Genomic DNA, 14,627 nt, shown 5'->3' on the forward strand with positions numbered 1-14,627 from the left:
TTTTATTGAACTGGTTTCAATGAAGTTTAGTTTTAACGAATGAACCAAAACAGTTTGGTGTTTGGATAATAATTTAGCCGCACCTTAAATTGATTATTATTCGTGTCGTGTTCAATTTCTCCAGGAAAACGCTGAGGTTTTATTTCCGACAGTAATTAAAAGCAACAGAGAAAACCAATAAGCGTTTAACAATAAGGGAGTATTAGGGTGTATTATATCGTTTTCTGAAACTAAACTTGTTCATCGTGTCTCACCTCTTTATTTTAATGTATACCTGCTGATTACTTAATGCTTTGTGTGTGTGTGTGTGTGTGGTGTGTTATTATCTGTATATTACTAAGGCGGATCCGGGCGTCAAAGGAAGATGTTTTAATCTACAGCTACTTTTCTAATAGATTCCTCTTTGTTTGTGCTTGGTCTTATTCTACTGCGTGCTGATCGCTACAGCAGCATTTGTCGCTGTACAGTATGTCTACTGTTTACATTTGTGCGTCCACAGTTACCCAGAGTACACCGGGAGAAGAGGAAACGCAGCTGAGTCAAGCTCGCGTCAAATCACTGAGAAACGGAAGGTACAATGTTCTGTCTTCAAAATAAAAGTATGAAAGGGAACTGAAGGAAGTGTGCAAGAAATTTGGGATTAATTCGTACTTAAACAAAATCACCTTCCTACATGCGGTACTTCATGCTTCATACTGCATATTTATTAAGACTCTTCTTTGGCGTACTACTAAACTGCTTTATACACAGTATAGGCACCAACAATAAGAATGGGATGCAGGAATACAGTAAACAAACAAGAAAAGTGGTATCTACTAAATTGTACTTTTGAGTTGGAATAAGCACACAAAGTGGGGGCCCAGCCGTCCAAACGTCTTCATTTGACCATGCTAAGAGCATCATTTTTAGAAACTTTGGCTTTTATTTTGAATGTTTTTGAGCAGAACTTCCTTTGTTATTCCGGGCATCTTGGCGTGCAACCGAGGTGCATGGCGCAGCGAGAGTGACGAGGAGTAGTTGCTAATCTTGGGATATTAAAACCGTGGATATTTTTCGGAAATCATGCAGAAATCCTGAAATGAGAGTGTGAGATGAGACCGTTTGCCAAAGTGTGGATAACCATCGCTGCCCCATTGATGAACACGAGCAGGACGGCTCTCAGGAATCGCTGCTGCTGCATTCATAAACATTTCTTTAGGACTCACAACAACTGAGCTTTGTTTTTTGGGGGGGGGGGGCAGATAACACCTCGGATTGCTTTTGTGCGAGTGGGATGACAATGACCGAGGAAGGTAAACCCGATATAGAGCAACTCGGCGGACTTGTCAGGCTGAGAGAGGAACACAAGAAGGTAAAGTTCCCTGTTGACAGGAAATGTTGGGCTGGCTAGTGTTAGCCGAGCTGGCCACGCGGTGGACCAGAAGGATCTGTGGGCGACCAACGGGTCCCAGGTGTTTTTGGTTTTTATTTGCACGTACAGACGTCTGTGCACTAGTTGTACCGTGTTTGTTTGTGGCTTGTTTTCACTTGTCCAGCTCCTCGGAGCTTCCTCTCTGTGCAGCCGCTCACATGTTGCAGTCCTTGTTTAAATGTTGCATGGAGGCGTGTTTGGTTTCGTGTCTTTGCACTTCTCTGCTCCTGCTGCTAACTTTCCTTCTACACTTGTCGGACTCCTTGTGCACACCCTCCTCTCCCTCCTCAACACTTTAACCCGATGTCTAACCGAAGTTGAGCTGACGCTCACTACTGTTAATTAAGGTTAATTCTTGCCATGCCAGCACCTCCAAAGCAAATCAGATACACACTCAACCAGGAAGTGTCAGATGATTCAAGTTAACACCACGACACAGGGGGTCGATGCCAATTCACTTAATTGCATCCACGTTTCCCCTCATTTGAGAGTTTGGGTTGGTTCTTGCATGCATCCTTAGTGTCCCTGACACTAAGGATGCATGCACAGATGCAAGGAAAAGATACGAGGAGAGAGGAAACGAGGAAGTCCTGTTCACAGAGTGCATGACCCAGTTGACCCCTGACCTGTCGTGCACGGGAAACACCTGATTCTCACCTGATCTGACATCTTATGGGTTCAGGTGTTGGATCAACACCATTTGGTTTTATAGAAACGTTTCTGCTTTTACTTTTGATTTCTCTATGAAGATTGTTTTTTTTATTACAGAGGAAATGTCAGAGAAGCTGAATACATTCAGCGTTTCTCACAGATCAGATGTTTTTTCTACTATTAGTAGAAATAAACATTAATGATGAATAACTTCTCTCAGATTAGGCTGATAAGTGAGAAATTTATCACATCCCCAAAATATCCTCTGCACAGATGTTTCAGCCCTGTATCTGCCAAATCAGTAATCGAAATATATGCCTTGTGTTTCTTTTCTCTCCCTGTGTGATTTGACTGATTAATGTTTTGCATTTATGTTAGCAACCCGACGTGACTGTGTTTAACACGTATTTAAATTCATATGATGGGAAATACCTGTGTCTTATGCAAGTTAAGCCATAAACACAGATCACCCGTGTTGCTTTTTAACAACTGAGAATAAAACAGCATTTTATTTAATTAATCTGCCTCCAGCCTCATGGGTTGTGAGTAATTGTGACTTCCTGCACAGATGGCTTCTTCACTGCTGCTAAAACAAATTATAAAAAAATATTATATAGAGGTTCATATTTATGTTTATATAAATATGAATCTGAATTCAGAAATTTACTGTGGCCACTTTTGTTTGACTAAAGTTTTTAGTTGGCTAAAATCCTTCTGTGCTAATATTAACGAGGACGTACAGTAACCACCTCCTGCACATCTCATTAATGAACACCAGCATTATTTTATTGTCCTCAAGTCATTATTAATTTAGACTTTAATACTCAGAGGCTGGGTGTGTCATGTTCTCCTGATTTTTAATTATATAAATGCTTATTACTATTTGCATTACTTTTATTGATAATATTGATTAATCCAGAGTGTCGTTATATTGATTTGTAGTCACACGTTATTAGCTTAATAATTTAAACACGTTTAATCTGACACCTTCTTCATTCAGTCTAAGACATCTGACAAGGATGGTCTCATGTATCCTTGATTAAAACACAAGTAAAGGAAACTTCCGTACTGTTACTGTCCAATGGCCAGATATTGGATATTGGATATTTGTAATTGCACACTGCAGACACACTGCACTAAAGTTTGGAAACCACTGGTTTGCATATGTCAAACTGTGGTTTAAGCTTTTCACTTTCCACCTTCCTTCATTTTAGCTGGGTGTTTTGTCTGTTTTCCCTATGTGTGATGTTTTTTTGTTTTACTTTAGACATAATAATTACAGTTTGTGACACTAATATTTGCAGAGCCAGTCAAATGAAAGCACAAGTCTAAACAAACATGTGTCTGAATTGAATCTGCTTGTGGCAATAATCAGAGCTGCCCTATCCTCCTAAACCCTTCAGGTTATTAAATCCTTGGCAAGACTGTGTACATTGCATAGATATACAGTGTGATTGATCCCGAAATTATTTGTCCTTAAACAGGTGGTGAAAGACTGTGAAAGTCGGATTCAGCACTGGTAAGCATCAAGAAGGTCATATGTGCTATTTCAGCAGAGCTGCCACTAATATGCGGTTTTGCTTTATCTTTAGAATTGTGTTGTTTAACGTTCAAACATTACATTTTTCTCTCTTATTATGCACAAAGTCCACCAATTCAACATAGATTACGTCACAGCCAAGCTGTTGCAGGGCCAGCAACGGCTCTTGTGCGATCCATATTTAAGAATACAACCAATCTGAAAAGGAAATTAAATGAAAATTTCTCTCTGAAATGAGGGTACTCCTATTATCTGCTCTCCTTTAATGTCAGTAGAGTTTCGTTTGCTCATTCATGTTGTTATAATAACTGAGTTTGGCTTCCACAATTAATCAGGCATGATTCTGTTCAGCACTGATGTTTTACATTTGGAGTGCCAGCTCTGGACTAACTCAACAAATACAAGGCCCGCCCTGACCAATCAGAGACGTTTGTTTCAAGTATGCCATACTTAGCCTGCTTATTCCTGATTGCCGAACTCGGCTCCAGTGGCAAGGAGGAGCATTTTCAGCACACAAGCAACCCTGTGGTGCTCACACACCCACACAGTGGCTTTCATGTTATGAACTGCTGGTTGGACAAAAGACAGTTTTCCACTTTGTGGACACCACTAGACGTCTTCTCAGGTTGTAGTTGGAGAAAAGCTATGTGCTGAGTGCAGCATTAAGCCATGACAATCGGCCTGCTTGTAAAAGAAATTATATAATAATGATAAAGGTGTCCTAATCAGGTTGATAAAGCAGAAACGCCACGCTGGCACTACTTCAGGATAACATAATTAAATCTGCAAAAATTCAGTTAGCGTTGGTAGGAAGGACCTTAGTAAAGGTGTACAGGTAACCTGAGTGGTGACCGTCTTCAGCTCAGAAAAGGGCAGCTACTAGGCTTTTTCTGCCAGTGTGCAGTTTCAGGTGTTATGAGTCCAGATTATGGCACTGCGGGGCCAAACATCCAGTTTGTCGGCAAACAACCCACAAACAATGCACCTATAGTCTGTTTTATAATACGTAGAACACATTTGGTCAATACTAACCGTCAGTTTCACTTTGTCATTGTAAGAGGGAAATTCATTCTGTTAAAGTGTCCCTGTAAACGGTGGCAGTGTGAGCACACCTGAGCAGTATTAGGACACTGAAAGTGAATTAACTTAATAGAATTCAGCCATGATTTAAAATATGATTTATAGCTGTGCTTTTCCAACATGTTAAATATGTGTGTTTGAGGGTTTGACACAAATTTGGGACATTCTCCCTCTTTGTTCAATGCTTATGACATACATAAACAACTGAAATGTTGCTGGTTTAATACAGTTTAATACAGAGAGAGGAACAACCACATGACAATAGGTCAAACCATTAGGAAATTTAAGAGGTGTTGTTGATATAAATTCTTTTGGATGCAGACTGCTTTCATCTAGCTATCATTTTATTTTATATCTAACATTTTATGGTCAAAGAGGTATTGGAATACTGCAAGGAGCAATACTTTAAAACTTTATAAATGTATATATATATATATATAGACTATACAACTTCTTCTGGTTGCTTCCAGTCTCCTCTGGTACTTCCCATTTACTTCACAGTTGCAGTTTGCTTCCCATTGTTCCCATTAAAACACTTCTGTATCATCCATAAAGGAAATGCCTACAAACCAAGCAAAAGAAAGTAACTCTAACTTTAATGTAATGTCCATTAAATCTTCAAATACAATATATGGTATCTTATCTCTTATGGTATCGTTTATTTTCAATAACAACATCAATTTTGAATATGATGCAGCTTAAGAGAAAAATGATCATTGTTTATTGTCTGTTTCTTATAACTCTATCAGAGCATTGGACAAGTCCGTATTCACATTAAACTTCACCCCCAGCATGCTTATATACAATATATTTAATAGGACGGGTGCTATAACAAACCAAATGTTTTGAATTTAGCTACAAAACCAAAATGCATGAATGAATTTCATTATTTTGAATTTATCATGCACTGTAATATCTGTCCTTATGTTCCAACATTCCCTCCATCTTAAACTCATTAATCCCCTTCTATCTTGGTTCCACATTTGGATTTAAAGTGTTTAACAAATCCAAAGCATTACTTATGCGTGTTTCTATACAGTTTCGCTGTTAGCTCGTCAGCTGTTTCTGAATCAGATATAATTTCCTCACAATTCTTAAATTAATTTAAATGAAAAGATAAAATTAGACTTGTGAGTTGAACATACTTCTGCATTCAACATGCCAAAATTGTTTTCCATGTCGGAAACCTTGTTAACCTTAAATGTTTCTAGTGATATTGGTTTGCTCAGAATCACTAAATATTTCATATTTAACAGTTTTATGAAACAAGGTTTTGAGGATAGATTTGTGCATTTCTAAATATTAATCCATTGCTCCTCTGTTGTGATTTAGACTCTAAAGTAAAAGTAAAATGTTCATGTAGAAAAAAGATACAGCTCTAAATCTGGCACATTAAATCTTTCCCACCCCTTTGGAAGATGTAAAACATTGCTTTTTAATGTTATGATTAATTCCCCCATATCAAATTGGCAATAATGGAGTATCACTGTTCTCAATTTGACATATCCCAAAATAAGTCAAATAAAACGAGCAGGGTGGCACAGACTTCAGAGAACAGCTCGGTCTTCAAATCAGATAAATAAAAAGTGTGTCAGTATTTGATGGCCTAATGTCACTGTAAATCCATAACTGTGCAGGAAAAAGGTGTCAGGTGACTATGAAGCCCTGAATGACCGCCTTCAAACTCTTCCTGATCAACTGTCTTATGACATCATGGTGAGTGCTAACCTTGTTTAAAACACACACACACACACACACACACACACAGAGTTACACAACTTGTTTATTGTGCCTTTATTTGAACTTTTTTCATCAGAATCATCAGCCCCCCCCCCCTCAATTTATGAACCATTTTATTTTCTTTACTGCTCACACCTACTTTCATGTCCACACCTGCTTCATTTTTCTTTTGTTCTGCTCTTGATCTGCCCACCATCCCATAAACAGGTGCCGTTCGGCTCTCTGGCCTTCATGCCTGGGAAGCTGGTGCACACCAACGAGGTCACGGTGTTGCTCGGTGACAACTGGTTCGCCAAGTGCTCTGCCAAGCAGGCCCAGAAAATTGTCGACCACAGGATGAAACGTGAGTGTGCTTTTGAAACGACTCCTTCCTGTTCTGCCTCTGGCTTGGTTTTCATTTTGGTGCGATCGCTCGACACTGTCGATCTTCATCCAGCAGAGGGTGTTGGTGCATCAAATCTGAACGCTTGTCTGAACACTGGAGTGACAGAGCAGCACAGGACTGCAGATGAAACTTGGTGTCAGTGCTATGGACGCTGTATACTGTAATTGTAACAATGTAGTAGCTGAAGGGTGGCATGATTTTTGACATATAAAGCACACTTTATTTCACGGGGCTAAATTGTTACAAGCTGCAGAGCACATTGGCAGCACACTCTTCACTGTGAGGTTCCTGCATTGATACATAAAAGGTCACCGCTGTCACCGCATCTCTTATAAATATTATGATAGGAGAAGAAAGGCATGAATCTCTATCTCCAAGTCAAATCAAGCCCCGTCTATGACATATTGTACTTTTTGTGTTGCTATATTTTCCTGTGTTTTTTTTCCCCCTGCTGCTCATTTTAGGTCTGAAAATCTCATATCAAGTCAAATGGGCCCAAGTAACAATCTCTGATGTGAACATTATTAGAATGTTTAGTGAAGCAGAAATGTGCTGCTGCAGCCCATCCGCAGCCGTCTGAACCCCCCCAACCCCCACCCTTCCCCTCCTATCTCCTGACCCTGCCCACCCCGTTATTACAGAGCTAAGTGCTGTAATACAAACATAGCTGGCTGAAACGTGTCAGACAGCGGCTGAGTTGTCAGGCCTTCTGTGTTTGACCTTTCTTCACTTTCCAGTTGATGCACTGACTGGAGGGGCTCCCGATCGCCATGGAAACAAGGGCCCTCTGCTGCTATTAGTAAAAGGGCTTAATTGTTGTGAAGATTTAATGATCCAGAGTAGTATTCAGGGCAGAAGATATTATGAACTGTTTGTGTCATCATTTTTCCAAATTTCCCCCCCAACTTGTTTCGGATTTTAACTCTTCCACAGCTGGGTGTCGTTGTTATGTTAAACGTTTTATTGACAACCTCTGTTACACAGCAGGTTCTTGTCAGTCTGGCTCCTATTCAATGGTTTGTTTGTTTTTTTTCCTTCTGCAGATGTAAAGCGTGAACTTGATGATCTATCGAAAACGATGAAAAACTTTGAAACCAGAGTTGAGTTTACGAAGGATTTGGAAACCGCATCAGCTGTAGGTTGCACGTCTCACAGATCACATATTGCATAAAGCATAAAATGGAGACGAGTGTTTTAACTTTGCTTGTTCTTTAGTTTAATGATGACTATGTTGACATCAGAGAAGAAGTCGGAAACAATGGCTCTGCTGTCACAAAAGGTATCTTTGTCAGCTTTTTTTCCTGCCCTCATTTGACTTGTAATCTTTCAAGTGTTATGAAACCTTTTAAACCATTGCCTAATTCTGCACCACGTTCAACATGACATTCAGGCTGCAAGAGACGTTTCCTTTCCATTTTGTCTGCTTTAACAGGAAGGCAAAGAATAGCTCACAAACCGAACTCTAAGCCCAAGATGGATGTGGTGTTTGATCTAAAAGGGGAAGATGAAGAGGACAATAAGGGGGAAGGAATAGACGGAGGGAGCAGAAAAGGCATCATGACTGAGGAGGAGCTGTGGGCTAGGCTGGATGAACTGGAGAAACTGGAGGAGCTGCAAGACGAGCAGGACAGGTACATGAACACATTCAAAGAATATGTGTTTGTATTTATAACTTCGAAAAACAGAAATTGACCCGTTGCCATTTTTTCTGCAGGTTATCTGATAATGCCGACATGAACGGGGAGGACACATCATCCTCTTCCTCAGAAGAGGAGAAGGAGACTGCGCCTCCTGTAAATGGACTGAGTTTGAAGTCAAACTGGACCTCTGTTCCTCAAAGCAAAGAACCACCCAATGGAGAGAGGAAAGCAGAGGAAGATAACGAGGAAGAGGATGGCAACTCTTTGCCTACCATCTTCTTCTCTCACACAGTCGAACCTAAGAAGGTCAGACTGATTTAGGATTTGTGTTTCCTTTGTCCATGTCTATTAATTCTGCAGTTTAAGGCACAACTGCACCTTGGTTTTACCCTTTTCCTGCCTCTGTCTTGTGCTGCAGGTGAGAATCAACACAGGAAAAAACACCACGTTGAAGTTCAGTGAAAGAAAAGAGCAGAAGGAACATTCAAAGAGGAAAAAGAAGAACGGCCACAGTAACGGACACGGCCATCACGAACTTCACAAGATCACGACACCAGCAGACATTTACAGGTTGAAAACCCACACAGTCGCTGCCTTGTAAAACTGACTTGCTGCTTTACTGTTGAGTTAGATGGCGACACGCGCTCATTGTTGTTTTTGTCAGGTTGTTTGTGGACGTGAGGAATGGAGAACCCATCCCCAGAAAGTCCATCCTGAAGTCACGGAGCAGAGAGAACAGCGTGTGCAGCGACACGAGCGAGAGCAGCGCAGCGGACTTCGAAGAGCGCCGCATGATTGGCCGCAGCTTTAGCCACGACGAGGGGACGCACAGTGACAACAGCGACGGCATCACAGAGGAGGACAGCCCCACAGCAGTCCCGCTGCACCCCACCAGCCGATTTGAGGTAAAAGACCCAGTTTCACTTTGTCTAAAGTTGAATCTCAGTTGGCAAGAAAACACAGCATGGAAACATGTGTCTCTCTCTTATTTCTTCAGGCCTTTTCAGGTACAGTAATAGAAAAGGACCCGATGCCCTCAGCTGTCCCCCATCTGACCATTATTCCGCCAGCTCTGCCCACCATACTGGAAAGGAAACAGGAGGAGGTCGCTCCGGACATCTCGCCCCCCCAGCAGGCCCCGAAAAGGGTGTCGAAGTTCAAAGCTGCCAGGCTGCTGCAGAAGTGACTGTTAATGAGCCGACTCACATCCACATTTCACAATAACTCGTTTTTTCTTCGTTTCTACAACAATGAACTGGACAAGTGCGAACCATCCTGTCGCCTCCATTCTTCTAACTGTACAGGGTTTCTGTCATTTCCGTTATGACTCTTAAGTGAGGAAAAGTACAGTAGCAATGTTAACAAGTCAGCCTTGTGTATAACTCTGAATTTTAACTTTTACTGGTAACTGTAGTTTTTTTTTTCTTCCTTAGATACTCCTACAGTGTGACACTTAAAAATAGCCCATCTTTCTGTGAGACTTGTTTGTCATTTGCTTGTCTGCTGCTTTTCTGTTGATCCACGCTGTTGCCGGTTTAGGTATGATTCTAGGCTGTGCCAGATAGATTGATTTGCCTTGTTTTGTTTCTTTTTCAAATATTGATCTTTCAACAGAATCCCGTTCCCACTGGCCCGCGTTTTTTTTTTTTTTTTTTTTTTTCTCTTGACCTGCGAAATGAATGTATGTATCCCTTTGTGACCAGCTTTATGTAAAGACAAAAAGTAATATTGATGGAAACTAAAAGGAAAATAAATGATTTTGGCTATAGGTTTTGTTTTCGTTTTTCTGCCTTGAAAGAAAATATGAATTGATCTTTTTTTTTTCGTCTAAGTTCGGCCACGTCTTTATTTCTCATATGAATATCTTAGAAACTCTTTTTTTAAGTGCTTGTTAGACTGAATCCTAATAATGTGTAATAATACATTTCTCCTTTTGACACCTGGTGTTTCAGTCTTTAAACTGCCATTACCAGACACTGACTGAGCTAATATGTTATTTTGTGGATTATTGTTACTCGTACTGAATTTCCTGTTGCGCATTAAGATTTGAAGAGCTAAGTAAAGCATCAACCCAAATTGCCACCAAACCATCCCAGGGAGCAGTAACATTTCATCGAAGGTGTAAAGGAAGTTCAAGTGCAACAGTGCAAAAATATTCCGAAGGAAAAGTTATTTATTCAAAACCCTTTTACTTATAGCAAACGTAAATTAGGTAAGCATTGCTGTGAGGCCTCAGTGCTTCCACTGAGCCTGGACATGGTCTGTGACCACACCTTGATCCTATAATAATATCAGACACTCCAGCAGGTGCCTTCCTCAGAACTTCTCCTGCAGGCCTTTCACCACTGTGAAACTTTTTCACCGCCTCGCTGTCACCAGGGTGACGAGCGAGCGGAGTTGGTCCTGATTTCCTGCCTGAAGTACATCCACTTGTTTGTGGTTTTTCCTCACACGTGCTGATCTTCAGTAATTAATTAGTTCCTGTTGAGACATGTGGAACCTAGAACTGACAACATCTGTAAACAACTCCTGTTAGATCACATTTCCGTCCCGTATGTAGTGGAGTAGAAGATGGAAATACTGAAGTACGTGTTCCATAACACTGTACTTGTGTGAATGTATTTATATATACCACCAATATTATGTAGCTAGTTAACTGAACAAATCAAGTAGTAAAGAAAATGCAGTTTTAATTTATGCATTTTATTATTTTAAAAATTATGTTATTCTCTCACTTTTCTTTATTTGGCCACTGACCATTTGGTGTAGCCTATAAATGTTTGGAGTTATTCACAACTCTAATTTTTAGCCCAGATTAATATGTTTAGAGTCATGTGAGAGAACCTGCTCTCCTTGTAGCTGACTTAAAAACACCATCTGAACTGTATTGTTTTGAGAATAATCTTGATTTCTTTTGTGTGGGGCAACTCATACACATCACTGTACTTCATCTCTCCCCCAAGCAGCTTTAATTAAAGCTGCAGCTTGTGAGTTGAAAGGCTATCACTCCCCTTTTAGTTAAATGGTGGGAGTGCAGGTCTCTGATAAGAAGCTTTTAAACAGGTCCTGAGGTGACTCTGCCCCCCCTCCTCCCCTTCATCAGGATTATTTCTCCAGTATGAAAATCCAGGTAGCATGAGACAGATTAGGCAATGCTTAACATGCTAGTGTTGTGTTGGTGAGACACTGATCAATGGACTTATGTGGGTTAAGCTGTGCAGGTATATGCTTGAACATAGCAGAACTACATTTCAAAGAAATCTAGGATACAAACGATGTAATGGGCTAAAGCACACGTGAGATCTACATTTCAGGGATTAAGAGGGATTTTAAGAGTTGTATGATGAAGGATTCCAGCGGGTATTGTTGTCCAGACAGGTATTTGGGGGAGAGGAAGAGTTGCACTTAGCTCCAAATGTCAGGTGAATGGATTAAACAGCGGCTCGTATATCTACTTCTCTGCTTTTTGAACATATGATATTAATACACTGAAGGTCTGAGGAACTCTTCTGAGAACTGTTTATTTGTTCCTTGTGTATTCCACTAAGGAACGTCAGGTAGACATTAGAAGTGAGAAACAATCATTGAGGTCATCCACAGCGATGTCAGAGCTTTGATCTTTGCACTTCTTAAATTTCCTAAAAGTCACGGAGAGTTCAACAAATTAAAAATATAATGTAGATGTATGTTTTGGTGATTTACAGCAAATAGTCACAAGTAGAAATTAAATAATCATTGTTAGAAAACGCCATAGTTTGTACTTCTAACATATTTACATTTTTATATTTGAAGGTTCTACATGCACACATTGTACAGTATATATTATTATGTATTCATAATAGCATACCTATAAAAACATACAGGCTACAGTCCTAGGCCACTATTAAATTTGTTGTTTTGCCTATGCCTATTATGACATTTGTATATTTATTTCTTAGTCTTTTTTATTACAACATAACTAGAAAATGTAGGAAATATGTACATTGTATTAAAAGCCACAAATATAGTAGAAATTTTCTCGGCTCATGCCAAGTTGATCCTTTTATAGTCAGCAGAAGCTTGATCGGGATCTTTATGAAAGGAGAGAAGCCAAGAAACCACTATTTGTGTTTTTATTTGTTCCAATGTATAAACTGAAAAATGAATAGATATGATCATCACACGGCGGCAGTCGTAGTGCTTAGCGCTGTCGCTTCACAGCCAGAATCCACGGGCAGGGTCCCTTTCTGTGTGGAGTTTGCATGGTCTGTGTGGGCTCTCTCCCAGTACTCCGGCTTCCTCCCACCTCCAAAGACACACATGTTAGGATATTTGGTGACTCTAAATTGCCCGTAGGTGTGAATGTGAGTGTGAAAGGTTGTCTGTCTCTGCATGTCGGCTCTGCGATGGACTGGCAACCTGTCCAGGGTGTACCCCGCCTCTTGCCAGATGACAGCTGGGAATGGCTCCAGCAATCCTGTGAACCTACAGTGGACAAGCGGTTAAGAAAATGGATGGATGATCATCATAGCATAGCTAGTCAAGTCAAGTCAAGTCACTTTTGTTCCACACCATAAGAAGCAGTACATAGTGAAATGAGACAACGTTCTCCAGAACCATGTGCTACATAAACGGCAAAAACGAAACATGGGCGAGAGCAGTTTCAGCAAACCTAAAGCATCCTGTGCAACCTAGTGCAACAGGCAGAACCAAGAAAAGTGCAGAAGACGTCAGAAACAGTGCAAAAAGACACAAACACAAACAGGCACCAGTAGCGGAATGATACAATTACAATTGAAGGATGGAAACATGTCGAATCTAGCGAGTATGTGTGCTCAGTTCAGTTTGTTGTGTGTGTGTTGAGGAGCCTGATGGCTTGGGGAAGAAACTGTTCAAAAGTCTGGTTGTGAGGGCCCGAATGCTCCGGAACCTCTTCCCTGATGGCAGAAGTGTGAAGATTGGGTGTGAGGGGTGGGTGGGGTCGTCCACAATGCAGGTAGCCTTGCGGATGCAGCGTGTGGTGTAAATGTCCGTGATGGAGGGGAGAGAGACTCCAATGATCTTTTCAGCTGTCCTCACTATCCGTTGTAGGGCCTTGCGATCCGAAACGGTGCAGTTCCCAAACCAGGCAGTGATGCAGCCGCTCAGGATGCTCTCAATGGTTCCCCTGTAAAATGTAGTCAAAATGGGGGGCGGCAGATGGGCTTTCCTCAGCTTCCTCAGGAAGTAGAGACGCTGCTGGGCCTTTTTGCTGATGGAGCGGGTGTTGAGTGACCAGGTGAGGTTCTCCTCCAGATGGACACCAAGAAATTTGGTGCTCTTGACGATCTCCACTGACGCTCCATCGATGTTCAGTGGAGAGTGGTCACTCTTTGCTCTTCTAAAGTCAACAACCATCTCTTTAGTTTTCCCAACGTTCAGAGACAGGTTGTTGGCCTTGCACCAGGCTGAGAGCTGATGTACCTCCTCTCTGTACGCTGACTCGTCGTTCTTGCTGATGAGACCCACCACAGTCGTGTCATCAGCGAACTTGATGATCTGATTCGAGCTGTGCATCGCTACACAGTCGTGAGTCAGCAAAGTGAACAGCAGTGGACTGAGCACACAGCCCTGTGGGGCCCCAGTGCTCAGCATGGTGGTGCTGGAGATGCTGTTCCCGATCCGGACTGACTGGGGTCTCCCAGTCAGGAAGTCCAGGATCCAGTTGCAGAGGGAGGTGGTCAGACCCAGTCGGCTCAGCTTCCCAATCAGCTGCTGGGGAATGATGGTGTTGAATGCTGAGCTGAAGTCTATGAACAGCATTCGAACATATGAGTCTTTGTTGTCCAGATGGCTGAGAGCCAGGTGGAGAGTAGTGGTGATGGCATCGTCCGTGGAACGGTTTGGACGATACGCAAACTGCAGCGGGTCCAGTGAGGGTGGAAGCTGGGACTTGATGTGCCTCATGACCAGCCTCTCGAAGCACTTCATGATGATGGGTGTGAGTGCAACAGGGCGGTAGTCGTTGAGGCAGGAGACAGTAGACGTCTTCGGCACCGGCACGATGGTCGTTGACTTGAGGCATGTAGGAACAACGGCGCTGCTCAGGGAGATGTTGAAGATGTCAGTGAAGACATCCACGAGCTGATCTGCGCATTCCCTGAGGACCCTGCCAGGAACGTTGTCAGGACCAGCAGCCTTCCGTGGGTTGATTCTGCGTAG

At 41.7% G+C, this 14,627-nt stretch overlaps 1 protein-coding gene across 1 annotated transcript; it reads left to right on the top strand.

Annotated features, from left to right (window-relative positions):
• The first annotated feature begins 969 nt into the window (after positions 1 to 969).
• uri1 (URI1 prefoldin like chaperone) lies at positions 970 to 10,205 on the top strand. The gene is made up of 11 exons (XM_026365811.1): positions 970 to 1,351; positions 3,547 to 3,581; positions 6,320 to 6,398; positions 6,630 to 6,765; positions 7,851 to 7,942; positions 8,023 to 8,086; positions 8,240 to 8,438; positions 8,522 to 8,753; positions 8,866 to 9,017; positions 9,112 to 9,352; positions 9,445 to 10,205. The coding sequence occupies exons 1-11, from the start codon at positions 1,274 to 1,276 to the stop codon at positions 9,631 to 9,633; spliced, it is 1,497 nt and encodes a 498-aa protein (XP_026221596.1). The 5' UTR covers positions 970 to 1,273; the 3' UTR covers positions 9,634 to 10,205.
• Positions 10,206 to 14,627: the final 4,422 nt, after the last annotated feature.

This window comes from Anabas testudineus, chromosome 6 (genome assembly GCF_900324465.2).
Source record: "Anabas testudineus chromosome 6, fAnaTes1.2, whole genome shotgun sequence".
Taxonomy (NCBI): Eukaryota; Metazoa; Chordata; class Actinopteri; order Anabantiformes; family Anabantidae; genus Anabas; species Anabas testudineus.